This window comes from Molossus molossus, unplaced genomic scaffold (assembly GCF_014108415.1).
Source record: "Molossus molossus isolate mMolMol1 unplaced genomic scaffold, mMolMol1.p scaffold_m16_p_15, whole genome shotgun sequence".
NCBI classification, from domain to species: domain Eukaryota; kingdom Metazoa; phylum Chordata; class Mammalia; order Chiroptera; family Molossidae; genus Molossus; species Molossus molossus.
In genome coordinates, this window is record NW_023425350.1 from 15,184,228 (window position 1) to 15,197,730 (window position 13,503).

Below are 13,503 nucleotides of genomic sequence, written 5' to 3' on the forward strand. Positions count from 1 at the left end.
GACCATGTAAAGCTCAAGACTAAGAGCACCTTGTATTCCTCAGCTGCTTGGTTTTCAAAATCGTCCCAGCAAAACCCAAGACAGAATTAGTATCAGATGAGTTGTGACCAAAGAGCAGTGTAAGAGGCTTCACATTCCAGGCAATATGAATAGGAGAATGAAAAACAGCTTTTCTTTTCTCAAAAGATCAAATTATATAGACCTGAAATTTTGGTGTCTGATGACCCACTGGTGAGCAGATTATGTCACCATGTATAGATTTTTCAAAAGCAAAGATTTTTTAAAGCAAATAAATCTTTTTTCAAAGATTTATTAAAGCAAAATGCCAGATAGAATTAATATCTGACGAGCTATGATCTAAGAGTCCCAGTATAACACCTACCTGTTGGAAATAGCTCAAAATTATAACCTTCTAAATAGGTTCAGTCTCAATAGATCACAATACACAGAATGAATCTGATATGCTTTTCAAGTGACTAGAACATTAGACTCACCTAGTGATCTGGAGAGAAGTACCATCTTGTCAGTTTCCTCAACTAAGACTCTATGCTTAGCACCAGGCACAGAGCCCCAGTCACAACACCTTCAGTCAACACTAATGGAAGACAGTAATTTCAATTCAGACCAATTTACCAATATTCTAAATTCTGTAACATCCCACAATTTGGGAATATAGTAAAGTCAGTTAATAACTCTTTGAAAAAAATTGGTTTATTAAAAAAAATTGCAGCCCAGCCAGTGTGGTTCAGTGTACTGAGAGGTTCCAGTTTGATTTCTGGTCGGGGCACATGCCCAGTTTTCGGGCTCGATCCCCGGTGGGGGGTGTACAGGAGGCAGCCGATGGATGTTTCTCTCTCACATTGATGTTTCTATCTCTCTCTCCCTCACCCTCTTTCTAAAAAATCAATAAAAACAGATTAAAAATAAATAAATTTCAAGCAATGAGGCATTCAGTTTGGTACATGACAATCAGCCAGAACCACCTTTGTCACAAAAGCCATTTCCAACTCCCAAGTCATCCATCATTTCAAAAGAAGAATCACAAAAATGTGCTTTATTAATTAAACCGCTTAAACAAGAAGTTAGACCTGGTTTTTCATAGGGTTAAAAATGGTCTTACATTATTACTGGTCTGGTGAATTTCTATTGATCTACTTAAAGTTATTCTGAAGAAAAACAAAATAGGCAGAATTGTCATGTTATAGTACCCGAGTTCAAAATACTGCAAGCATCAGATATTTCAAGCACAGTTGTCTAATGTTAAAAAAAAAATCTATAAGGTTGGTATAGAAATAAAACAACAAAGACAACAGATATGTTTTGGTCAAATCAAAGTAATGCAGGAACTTCTGGTCAAGATGACGACATACGTAAACGCGGTATTGCCTCCTCCCACAACCACACCAAAATTACAACTAAACTACAGAACAAACATCCTTCAGAACCTGATATTGAGCTGAATGAAAGTCCTACAACTACGAAATTAAAGCAGCAGACACATGAAGACTGGTAGGAGAGGCGAGGCGCAGACAGGCTGGTCCCATACCCAAGTGTGACGGATAAAAATCAGGAGGGTACCTTGGCTGGGAAAGTCCTCCCTGAGGAGCCAGGAGTCCCCGTCCTACACCCGGTCCCCAGCTCAGTTTCCACTGCCAGGAAGAGAAGTCCCATAACTTCTGGTTGTAAAACCCAGTGGAAACTGAGGCTAAGAGAGGCTGAGGCTGCTGGAGCCCCAGGCAGTTCCTCTTAAAGGGTCCACACACAGACTTACTTGGACTCACTTCTGGGCTTCAGTATTGGAGAGACAGTATGAAAGACACCAGAGACATACGGGGAAGAACTGAGTTGTTTGGCATGAGGCAAGGCTGGAGAAGCAGCCTTCTCCCAAAAAGACCTACTGTCCAAGGCCATTGTTGTTTTGCTGAGCCCTTCCGCCACCGGACAAAGAGACATGGCACCATATCTGGACTCCAGCAACTTGACTCACACTGTTTTCCCCCCCGCCCTGGTGATTCCCTGAGGCCCTGCCCTACCCAACTTTTGGGCCCACCCAATCTGTTTCTAGTGGCTTTACCAAAGGACTGGCCTGTTTTGGTTCCTGCTTCAGATTTTCCTAACATCTCTCAAACAAGCAGCATCTGGCCACAGAGAGCCCCATACCTCTTGCTAAGTGGCTCCAGGTCTGGCACTAGAAGCAGCCATCAGCAGATCACTTTGTAGCTTATGCCTGGTGGCCCCAGGTAGAACACAGGCAGTGGCTGACCTTGCCCCAGGGCCAGCACACCCAGTGGACAGCTTCCGACCATGTTAAAGCACCACCACCCAACCACCTCCACAAGTGACACACTCAAGGAATGGACTCAGTGGTTACCAGAGCCCTGCTTAAGTAAGTCTTGTTCTGTGTGGTGGGCCCCTGCACAGCTGATCCTCCAAGGGAGTCAGAGGTCAGTGGTCAGTGGGCACAGCCAGTCCTTGAAACTGATCAGCCTGAGTAAATCCCTTCCATTGATGTGCCAACAGCAATCAAGACTCAATTACAACATAATGGTGTAAAGTCCACAAGAGGGGTGCACATAATCTCAGTCACAAAGACTCAGTTTGCCATGGAAACCTGAAAGCAGGCATAGACAAGATGTAAATGAAGTGTGGATGTATCCCAATAAAACTTTATTTATGGGCATTAAAATTTGAATTTCATATAATCTTCACAAAATATTATTCTTTGTTATTTCACATAATATCCTTTTTCTTTCTGTTCAACCATTTAAAAAATATAAATCATTTCTAGATCATGGGCCACACAAAAATAAGTGACAGGCTGGATTTAACCTGTGGGCTCTAGTTTGCCAACCTGTCTAAGGGAATTTGATCAATCATAGATTGTCCAATGGGACACTGGTCATGCTCTTCCTTGCCTGAATTCAGATGACTAAATACATTAAGCCTAAACACCACGACGTTTGGCTTTCTCTCAAAATTAATACCATAAACTGAAATGTAATGGGATGCAAAGATGGCAGTGGAGTAGGTGAAAGCTACACTCACCTTCTCCCAGGACCAAACAGGAAGCACAGCTAAATTAAAGAACAATGATCCTGAATAACCAACTGAAAACTAACTGAAAAGGAGTCTTATAACCAAGGATTTACAGAAGATGTCACATTGAGAGTGGTAGGAAGAGCAAAGATGTGAAAAGGGCTGGCTCTGCTCCCACAGACTCGCTAAGATCTCAGCTGCAGGGGGTTCCCCTGAGAAGCATGGGGCCTAAACCCCAAGCTGGGCTCCCCAGCCCAGAGCACCAGAGCTGGGAAGAGGTGCCCAATAACATCTGGCTGTGAAAAGCAGCAGAGTTTCTGTCCAGTTAAAGATGGAAGTCCCTACAGACACAGGCACCCTCTTAAAGGGCCAACACACAATTTCATTTGCAAGCAGAGGGAGGGTGGAGCAGACTAGATATGCCTGAGGGGAGCCTGGGGTTTGTGGTTCTGAAGAGAAGGCTGGGGGACATGCACCAGGTTTTCTGTAGTGAGTCATTCTTCCATACCACAGATGTCATCTTTCTTGTGTGGAGCAATCCACTCTGTGTAGCATCAGCCTGAGGGAAAGCAATGGCCCCACATTACTGGACTCCCTCTTTCCTTACCCTGCAGAGCTTAGGCCCTGATAGGGGTCAACTGCCGCCCTGGCCAGTTTGGCTCAGCAGTTAGAGTGTTGGCTCAAGAACCAAAGAGTTGTGGGTTCAATTCCGGTCAGGGGCATGTACTTCAGTAGCGGTTCAATCCTGGCCCTGGTCGGGGTTGTGCAGGAGGCAACCAATAGATGTGTCTCTCTGACATCAGTCTCTCTTTGTCTCTTTCCCCCTCCCTCCCCTTCTGTCTGAAAATCAATGGAAAAATATCCTTGGGTGAGGATTAAAAAAAATAGAAAAAAGGAGTCAACTGTCTTGGCCAGAGTGTAGAGGTCTGGGCAGACTCAGGGGCTGTCAGTGACTAAGTTGTGTGACTTTGGGACGGGGACCATTCCACCCACTTTCCCGGTGCTTCTGCCTCACGGGAGAGCCAAAAGAACCACCCTCCTGGCTTCCAGCAGACCCAACCTCCAGAGGCTGCCCAACTCCTAGTGGTTCCCTCTTAATAAGGTTGGGGCAAAATGCAGGACAGACTCAGTTGTGTGGCTCTGGAGCAGGGACTACAGCCCCCCACCTTCCCTGAGGCCTGACAGGCACCTCCCCCTCACAGGAGATTCACGAGCCCCATCTTCTGGATTCCACCAAAGGCTCTTTCAGTGAGTAAGCCCAACAAGCAGCTGGCAGGCGGAGGTAGGTGAAGGTGGATCTCAGGGTGACTTGGGACTTATGATGACCTGTCCCTGGGCCCAGTGCTGGAAAAAGCCAACCCTGCAGCACAGCTTGTTCCTTCTGCAAACACCCAAATCCACAGAAGCAGTCATAAACTGTGGAGCACTTGTAGCTCCAAACAGGTTGCCAAGGGCTAGGCACAGATAGTGTCTAACATTGGCCTGCACCAGAATGCCTCCCAAGAGGCACACAAACAACACACCCAGTGATCAGCTTCAGGCAACATCAGAGCAGGATCCAATTAGCTTTGCAAACAGAATATCCAAAGGGAAATGTCAGCAGGCACCAAACCCTGCTGAAGCAAATTCCACTTCGTGTGGTCAGCACCTGCATAGCAGCTCTCATTTGAGCCTCACAGTCAGCCAGCCTGCAGTCGATCCCATGCACAAATTGGCCAATAGCAATCAAGACTCAATTACAATAGGAGGGCCCACATAACCCATACAAGAGACATTCCTAGAGCACCCAGCTCAGGTGATCAAGGAGACTGCACCACTAGGTCCCCCATACTACATAAGGCCACCCAGGAAGACTGGGAGTCATAGCAGACCTATCTCATTATATATAGAAACAAACACAAGGAGGCAGCCAAAATAGGGAGATAAAGAAACATGCTCCAAATAAAATAAGAGAACTCTTCAGAAAAAGAGCTAAATGAAATGGAGGCAAACAATTTATCAGATACAGAGTTTAAAGTAATGGTTATAAGGATGTTCATGAAAAAGGACACAGAAAACATAAAAAAGGACTGAAATAAAGAATACAGTATCTATCATTAAGAATACACTGGTAGGCCCTGGCTGGTTTGGCTCAGCAATTAGAGCGTTGGCCCTCGGACCAATGAGTCATGGGTTCAATTCCAGTCAAGGGCATATACCTTGGCTGCAGTTTGTCCCCGGCGCTGGTCAAGGTTGGGTGGGAGGCAACCAGTCCATGTGTCTTTTTCACATCAATGTTTCTCTCTCTCCCTCCCTCCCACTCTATCTGAAGATAAATAGAAAAATATCCTCAGGTGAGGATAAAAAATAAAAAAAAGAATACATTGGTAGGAATAAACAGTAGGTTAGATGAAGCATGGGACTGAGTCAGTGATTTGGAAGACAAGGTAGAAAAGAATACCCAATCAGAGAAGCAAAAAGTAAAAAGAATTTTTAAAAATGAGGATACTTTAAGGGGCCTTTGGGATAACATGAAGCATAACTTCCATATCATAGAGGTATCAAAAGGAGAAGAAAGAGAGCAAGGGATCAAGAACCTATTGGGTCCTGGCCGGTTTGGCTCAGCAGTTAGAATGTTGGTCTGCGGACCAGAGAGTCCTGAGTTCGGTTCCTGCTAAGGGCACATACCTTGGTTGCAGTTTGTCCCTGGCCCCGGTTGGGGTCGTGTGGGTGGCGACCACTCGATGTGTCTCTCTCACATCAATGTTTCTCTCTCTTCCTCCCTCTCTCCCTCCCACTCTATCTGAAAATAAGTGCAAAAATGTCCTTGGGTGAGGATTAAAAAAAAAAAAGGAACCTATTGGAAGAAATAATATGACCAAAAACTTCCCTAACCTGGTAAAGGAAAAAGACACACAAGTCCAGGAAGCACAAAGAGTCCCAAACAAGATGAACCCAAAGAGGCCAACACCAAGACACATCATAATTAAAATGGCAAAGGTTGCCCTGGCTGGTTTGGCTCAGCGGTTAGAGCGTCGGCCTGCGATCCAGAGAGACCGGGTTCAGTTTCTGCTAAGGGCGTGTACCTCGGTTGCAGTTTGTCCCCGGCTCTGGTTGGTTGTGCAGGTGGCAGCCACGCAATGTGTCCCTTTCACGTCAATCTCTCCTGATCTCTCTCTCTCTCTCGATATCTCTCTCCCTCTCCCTCTCCCTCTCTCTCTCTTTTCCTCTCTCTCCCTCCCACTCTATCTGAACCAAAAATTGAAAAATGTCCTCGGGTAAGGATAAAAAAAAAAATGGCAAAGGTTTAAATACAGAGAGAATCTTAAAAGCCATAAGAGAAAGACAGTTAGTTACTTACACGGGAGCTCCCATAAGACTGTCAGTTGATTTCTAAACAGAAACATTTCAGGCCAGAAGGGAATGATATGAAATAATTAAAGTGATAAAGAGCAAGGACCTACAGACAAGACTACTTTATCCAGGAAAGCTATCATTTAAAACTGAAGGAGAAATAGTTTCCCAGACAAGAAAAAGCTAAAGGAGTTTGTTACCACCAAACCAGTATTATAAGAAATGTTAAAGGGCCTGCTTTAAGAAGAAGAGCCCTGGCTGGTTTGGCTCAGCGGTTAGAACATCAGCCTATAGACTGAAGAGTCACAGGTTCAATTTCAGTCAAGGACACAAACCTCACTTGTGGTTCGGTCCCTGGCCCTGGTTGGGGTCATGCTGGAGGCAGTCATATCTCACATCGATGTTTCTCCTCCTCCCCACTCTATCTGAAGATAAATTTAAAAATATCCTAGGGTGAGGATTTTAAAAAGAAGAAGTAGTAGTAGTAGTAGAAGAAGAACAAGGAGAAGAAAAAGGAGGAAAAGAAGAAAAAAAACTGGAGAAACATAGTTAAAAGAATAAAATGGCAATAAATAAGTACCTATCAATAATCATTTTAAATATAAATGGCTTAAATGTTCCAATCAAGAGACATAAGACAGCTGGATAAGTAAGAAAATAAGAGATACACACACACACACACACATGCTGTTTACAATAGTCCCACCTTAGAACAAAAGATACACACAGACTAAAAGTAAAGGGATGAAAAAAGATATTTCATGCAAATGAAAAAAAAAAAAGCTTGGAAAGACTACAGTAAGAGACAGAGAGAAACACTACATAATGATGAAAGGAGCAATATAACCATTGTAAACACTTATGCACCAAAGAGAATATAACCATTGTAAACATTTATGCACCCAACATAGGAGCACCTACATATATAAAGCAAATCTTGATGGACATAAAGGAAGAGAATGACAGTAACATAGTCATAGTGGGGGATTTTAACACCCCACAGACATCAATGGATAGATCTTCCAGACAGAAAACCAACAAGAAAATGGTGGCCATAAATGACATACTAGATCAGATGGGTTTAATTGGTATCTTTAGAGCACTTCACCCTTAAGTAGCAGGATATACATTCTTTTCAAGTGCACATGTAACATTTTCTAGGATAGACCACATGTTAGGACACAAAACAAGTCTCAACAAATTTAAGAAGAAATCAGTTGAATTTTTATATACAAATAATGAACTATCAGAAAGGGAAACTAAGAAAACAATTCCATTTATAATTGCTTAAAGAAAAATGCCTAGGAATAAATTTAACCAAAGATGCAAAAGACCTCTACATGGAAATTATAAGGCACTGAAGAAAGAAACTGAAGAAGATATAAATAAGTGGAAGCATATACTGTGTCATAGACAGAATTAACATCATTAAAATGTCCATATACCTAAAGTAATATATAGATTCAATGCAATTCCTACCAATATACCAACAGTGTATTTCACAGAACTAGAACAAATATTACAAAAACTTATATGGAACCAAAAAGACCCCTAATAGCCACAGCGATCTTAAGAAAAACAAAGTTGGAGGACTCATGCCACTTGATATCGAACTATACTACAAGGCCATAGTAATACAAACAGCATAGTATTGGCATAAAAACAGATATACAGATCGATGGAACAAAATAGAGAGCCCAGAAATAAACCCACTCCATTATGGTCAATTAATATTTGACAAAGAAGGCAAGAAAATACAGTGAGGTAAAGAAAGTCTATTCAGAAATTGGTGTTGAAAAAAACTGGACAAAGATGTGCCAAAAAAAAAGACACTACATCACCTTCTTACACTACACATAAAAATAAACTCGCCCTGGCCGGTTTGGTTCAGCAGTTGAGCATCAGCCCACAGTTCCTGCTAAGGGCATGTACCTTGGTTGCAGTTTGTCCCCAGCCCCAGTTGGGGTCGTGTGGGTGGCAGCCACTAAATGTGTCTCTCTCACATCAATATCAATGTTTCTCTCTCTCTCTCCCTCCTGCTCTATCTGAAGATGAATGCAAAAATGTCCTCTGTGAGGATTAAAATAAATAAATAAGCAAACAAACAAACTCAAAATGGATTAAATATTTAAATGTTAGACTTGAAACCATAAAAATCCTAGAAGAAAACATAGGCAGTAAAATCTCAGACATTTCTTGTAGCAATATTTTTTTCTGATATATCACCTCGGGCAAGGGGAACAAAAGAAAAAACAAACAAATGAGACTACATCAAACTAAAAAGGTTTTGCACAGGCAAAGAAAACCATCAACAAAATGAAAAGACAACCCACTGAATAGACCATATTTGCCAATGATACATCTGATAAGGGCTTAATATCTAAAATTTATAAGGAACTTATAAAATTCAACACACAAAAAACAATCTAATTAAGAAATGGGCAAAGGACTTGAATAGACACTCATCCAAGGACATACATATGAAAGGACGCTCAATGTCACTAATCATCAGAAAATGCAAATTAAAACCACAGTAAGAGCCCTGGCCAGTGTGGCTCAGTTAGTTGGAGCACCCTCCTGTGCACCTTGCACCGGAAGGTTGTGGATTCAATTCCCAGACAGGGTACATGCCTGGGTTGTGGATTTGATCCCGGATGGGGTATGTGGGGAGGGGCCAACCGATCAATGTTTCTCTCTCTCTCTCTCCCTTCCTCCCTCTCTAAAATGAATTAAAAAAAAAACAACAACGAGCTATCACCTCACACCTGTCAGAATGGCTATCATCAATAAATCAATAAACAAGTGCTGGCAAGAATGTGGGAAAAAGGAACCTTTGTGCACTGTTGGTGGGAATGTACACTGGTGCAGCCACTGTGGAAAGCAGTATGGAGTTACCTCAAAAAATTTAAAATGGAACTGCCTTATGACCTAGCAATTCTACTTCTGGGAATATATGCAAAGAAACCCAAATCACAAATTTAAAAGACTATATGCACCCCTATGTTCATTGCAATGTTATTTATAATAGCCAAGATTTGGAAGCAGCCCAAATGTCCATCAGTAGATGAGTAGATTTTTTATAAAGCTGTATTTACACAATGGAATACTACTCAGCTGTAAAAAAAAAAAAAAAAGAAGGAAACCTTACCTTTTGCAACAGCATGGATGAACCTGGAGAGTATTATGGTAAGTGAAATAATCCAGTCAGAGAAAAACAAGTACCATATGATTTCACTTATATGTGGAGTCTAATGAACAAAATAAACTAATAAAGTAGAGATAGACTCATGGATACAGAGAACAGACTGATAGAGGAAGGAATGGGGGTGGGTGGGTGAGAAGGATGAAGGTACTAAGCAAATTAAAAAGAAGACTCATGGACACAGACAACAGTAGGGTGATTGTCAGAGGAAAGGGGTGTGGGGAAAGGTAGAAGAGTAAATTGGGGATAAATGGTGATGGAAGGAGACTTGACTTGGGGTGGTAAACACACAATACAATACACAGATGGTGTATTGTAGAAGTGTATACCTGAAACCTATATAATTTTATTAACCAATGTCATCCCAAAATATTTAATAAAAAAAGAAATGCAATGGTGATTAACCACTAATCAAATTAGGTATAAGGACTATGTGGTTAGATAACTAGATCTTAAGCAATAGCAAAATGCTTGAAATTAGTATAGCAGAGGGTCTATAAGAGACATCAAGAGCTGGATGGTTTACGAAAATATTTTGACCAAAAGAAACAACTAATTTATTTCAGAGACTTAGAAGTAGGAAAAGTTGCTAGAGTGTTGATGATAGGTGAGTTGGTTTTGTTTGAGATTTATTTGACATTGTTTACTTAATATTCTCAACTCACGATGAAAATAATGCAATGAACCAATCAAGGAAATATGCCTGACATCTAGTGGAGAATTTAGGTACTGTAGCTATGTGACTGGTATTTTCTGAAGAAACATAGAAGGGTCGGTGGGTGGGCTATATGACTGTTTATATAAATCATATTTAGAGTCATTCATTGATTCTATGTATATTTTAAGTGCCTACCATGCACCATGCACTATTTTAGGAATTGGGAATTCAGTGAAGATCAAAACAGAATCCCAGCCTTTGTGAAGTTGACATTTTTGTGATATGATTTACTTTATTATGAGGAAAAGACTTTAAAAGTTTAAAATACAGTATTTATGGTATCCTAACCTCTTAAAGCACTTTCAGATACATTATTCTTAACAATATCCTGAGATAATTAAGATAAGTTTTATCATCATTGGTTTAACAGAAAAGCAAACTGATGTCTCTTGATTTTTTTTATCTCTGGATTTTTAATCCAGTTTTTCTTCTATCATTTCATACTGCCTCCCTTCTATTTTTCAACCACCCAAATTACAGTCATGCAATGTTCTCTCTTGAGTCTAAAACTAACCCTGGGACCCTGGCCGGTTTGGCTCAGTGGTTAGAGGGTCAGCCCGCAGACCAGAGAGTCCCAGGTTCAGTTCCCACTAAGGGCACATACCTCGGTTGCAGTTTGTACCTGGCCCTGGTTGAGGTCGTGTGGGTGGCAACCAGTCAATGTGTCTCTCTCACATCTTTGTTTCTCTCTCTCTCTCTTCCCCCCTCTCTCCCTCCTGCTCTATCTGAAGATAAATGCAAAAATGTCCTTGGGTGAGGATAAAAAATAATAACAATAATAAAAATATATAAAACTAACCATGGAGTTCAAACAATGGTTCCATTACTGCATGTTCCTGTAGCATTTTTTCCTGGGTCAGCATGTTAGGAAACTAAGGTGCAATGGAAAGAAAGTGGAGCATGGGTTAGGAGACCTAGGCTCCAGTCCCAACTTCGTTACACTGTAGCTGCTTGGGAAGGTCATTCAATTTGGTCAATGCTGTTTCCTAATCTGTTATGGGTTGATGATATTTATGCTGCCAAGCTTGCTGTGAAGGTTAAGGAAAAGGTGAGCAAATGGTCGGAATACTATGGGTGCTCCATAAATATCAAGAACTCTTGAATCTCAAATTCGTGAGGCTCTGAATAAATCTCTATGTCAAAAACTAAATGTAGCCCTGGCTGGTTTGGCTTAGCGGTTCAAGTGCCCACCTGTGGACCAAAGCGTCCCGGGTTTGATTCCCAGTCAAGGGCATGTACCAGGGTTGCAGGTTTGACTTCTGGCCCTGGGTGGGGTCATGTGAGAGGCAACCAGTCAATGTATCGCTCTCAAATTGATGTTTCTCTCTCTCTCTCCTCCTCTCCCTTTCTCTCTTTCTAAAAATCAATAAAAATGTATTTTAAAAAAATGAAATGTAAGCAATTAACACTACAATATACTTTATCTCTGAATTTCAATTCCTATGACAAATTTCCATTTAGGATTTAATTTTATTTCTGGATATGCAATAATGGTAAAACCCATGATTTTTTTATGTTACAACCTTTTCTCCATCTCCATTACTACCCTGATAGTTCAAACCACTATCAACTGCCATCTGGCTAATGGAAAAACAAAAAACAAAAAAACCTTAGCTGGCTCTTCCTTTTCACTCTTGTTCCACTGCCTGTTCTCATACAATAGGCAATAATTTTTCTTAAATGCAAAATTCAACATGTCGCTCCTCCTATCTAAAACACTTCAGTTTGGGATAATGTCCAAAACCTCAGCTGGCCTTTGCCAACCTCTGCAGCCTTCCTGCTGCCCTCTGCCCTAGCTCCCCCTCTGCTGGGAATGCTCCTCCCAATGCCCTCTACCTGCCTAATCCCTATTCATCGTTTAAGCTTCACCATAAATGTTATTCTTCACAAAAGCCTTTCTTTTTTTTTTCTTATCCTCATCAGAGGACACTTTTTTTTGAGTAAGAAAAATAAAGTTAAGAGACACTGACAAATTCAGAAAAATTTTGCGGACTGTTTGACAAAAGGCTTTTTAATTCCAATAATAATACTGAATATAAACTGTAATTGAAAAATAACATTTCAAAAAATAGAAAAAAAAATCTAGCTTACAATTTCAAAGAAAAACAATGGAAACACAAGGACACAGAAAAATTGAAAGCAAAAAAATGGGAAAATTATATCTGGCACATAACTAGCAAGAGATATTAAAAGACATTACTAGCAGATAAAATAGACCTGAGCATAAACAGAATTATTAGGAATAGAGTCACTACATAAAAATAAATTTTCAATTTCCTAGGGAAATGTATAATTTGGAAGAAGTAAATAAGGCTATAGAAGATTTGAGCAACATGATTAACAAACTTGATTTCATGGACATACAATCAGTCATTTACTATAAATTCTGCATCCAATATGCATAGGATAAATGGTATTTTCAAATTTACTTGAACATGATAAAAACTAGAGTATAGAACTTCCGGTCAAGATGGTGGCATAGGTAAACGCGGTATCGCGTCCTCCCACAACCACATCAAAGTTACAACTAAACTACAGAACAACCATCATCCAAAACCGCCTGAAATCAAGCTGAATGGAGGTCCTACAAATACGAAATTAAAGCAGCCACATCGAGACTGGTAGGAGGGGCGGAGGTGCGAGGGGCTGGTCCTACACCCAAGTGTGGTGGATAAAAATCAGGAGGACACCTTGGCTGGGAAGGTCCTTCCTGAGGACTGATGGGTCCCCGTCCCACAACAGGTGCCCCGCTCAGGGTTCCAGTGCCAGGAAGAGAAGTCCCCATAACTTCTGGCTGGAAAAACCAGCGGGAACTGAGGCTCAGGGAGGCTGAAGCGGCTGGAGCCCCAGGCAGCTCCTCTTAAAGGGCCTGCGCGCAAACTTATCGGACTCTCTCCCTCTAAGCTTGAAGGGGAGGCAGCTCGAGGGGCACCAGAGTCATACAGGGAAGAACTGAGCTGTTTGGCACTGGAGCAAGGGCTGGAGAGGGGGCTTTCTCTGGGACAAACGTGCTGTAAGAGGCCTTTGTTCCTTTGGTGAGCCCTTCCCGGGGGCGGCAGACAGTCGCCATATCTGGGACTCCAGCAACCTGGCTCACACTGGTAGCCCCGCCCTGGTGACTGCCTGAGGCCCCGCCCCGCCCCGTCCCACCCAACTTTCAAGCCCACCCAAGCTGTTGCCACTTGCTTAACCATAGGATTGGCCTGTCTTGGAT

The 13,503-nt window shown here is 41.8% G+C and overlaps 1 protein-coding gene across 4 annotated transcripts in view; it reads right to left on the reverse strand.

Moving 5' to 3' along the window:
- The window catches only part of DTNB (dystrobrevin beta), a 236,698-nt gene that overhangs the window by 88,798 nt on the left and 134,397 nt on the right, over positions 1-13,503 (reverse strand). The window contains exon 9 of one of the 4 annotated variants that reach the window (XM_036262919.1): positions 571-595. The exons of the other annotated variants lie outside the window; for them this stretch is intronic. Within the exon in view, the coding sequence (XP_036118812.1) occupies positions 586-595 (10 nt within the window). The 3' untranslated portion in view covers positions 571-585. Of the gene's footprint in view, positions 1-570; positions 596-13,503 lie in introns of those variants that run through there. 4 annotated transcript variants of the gene reach the window in all.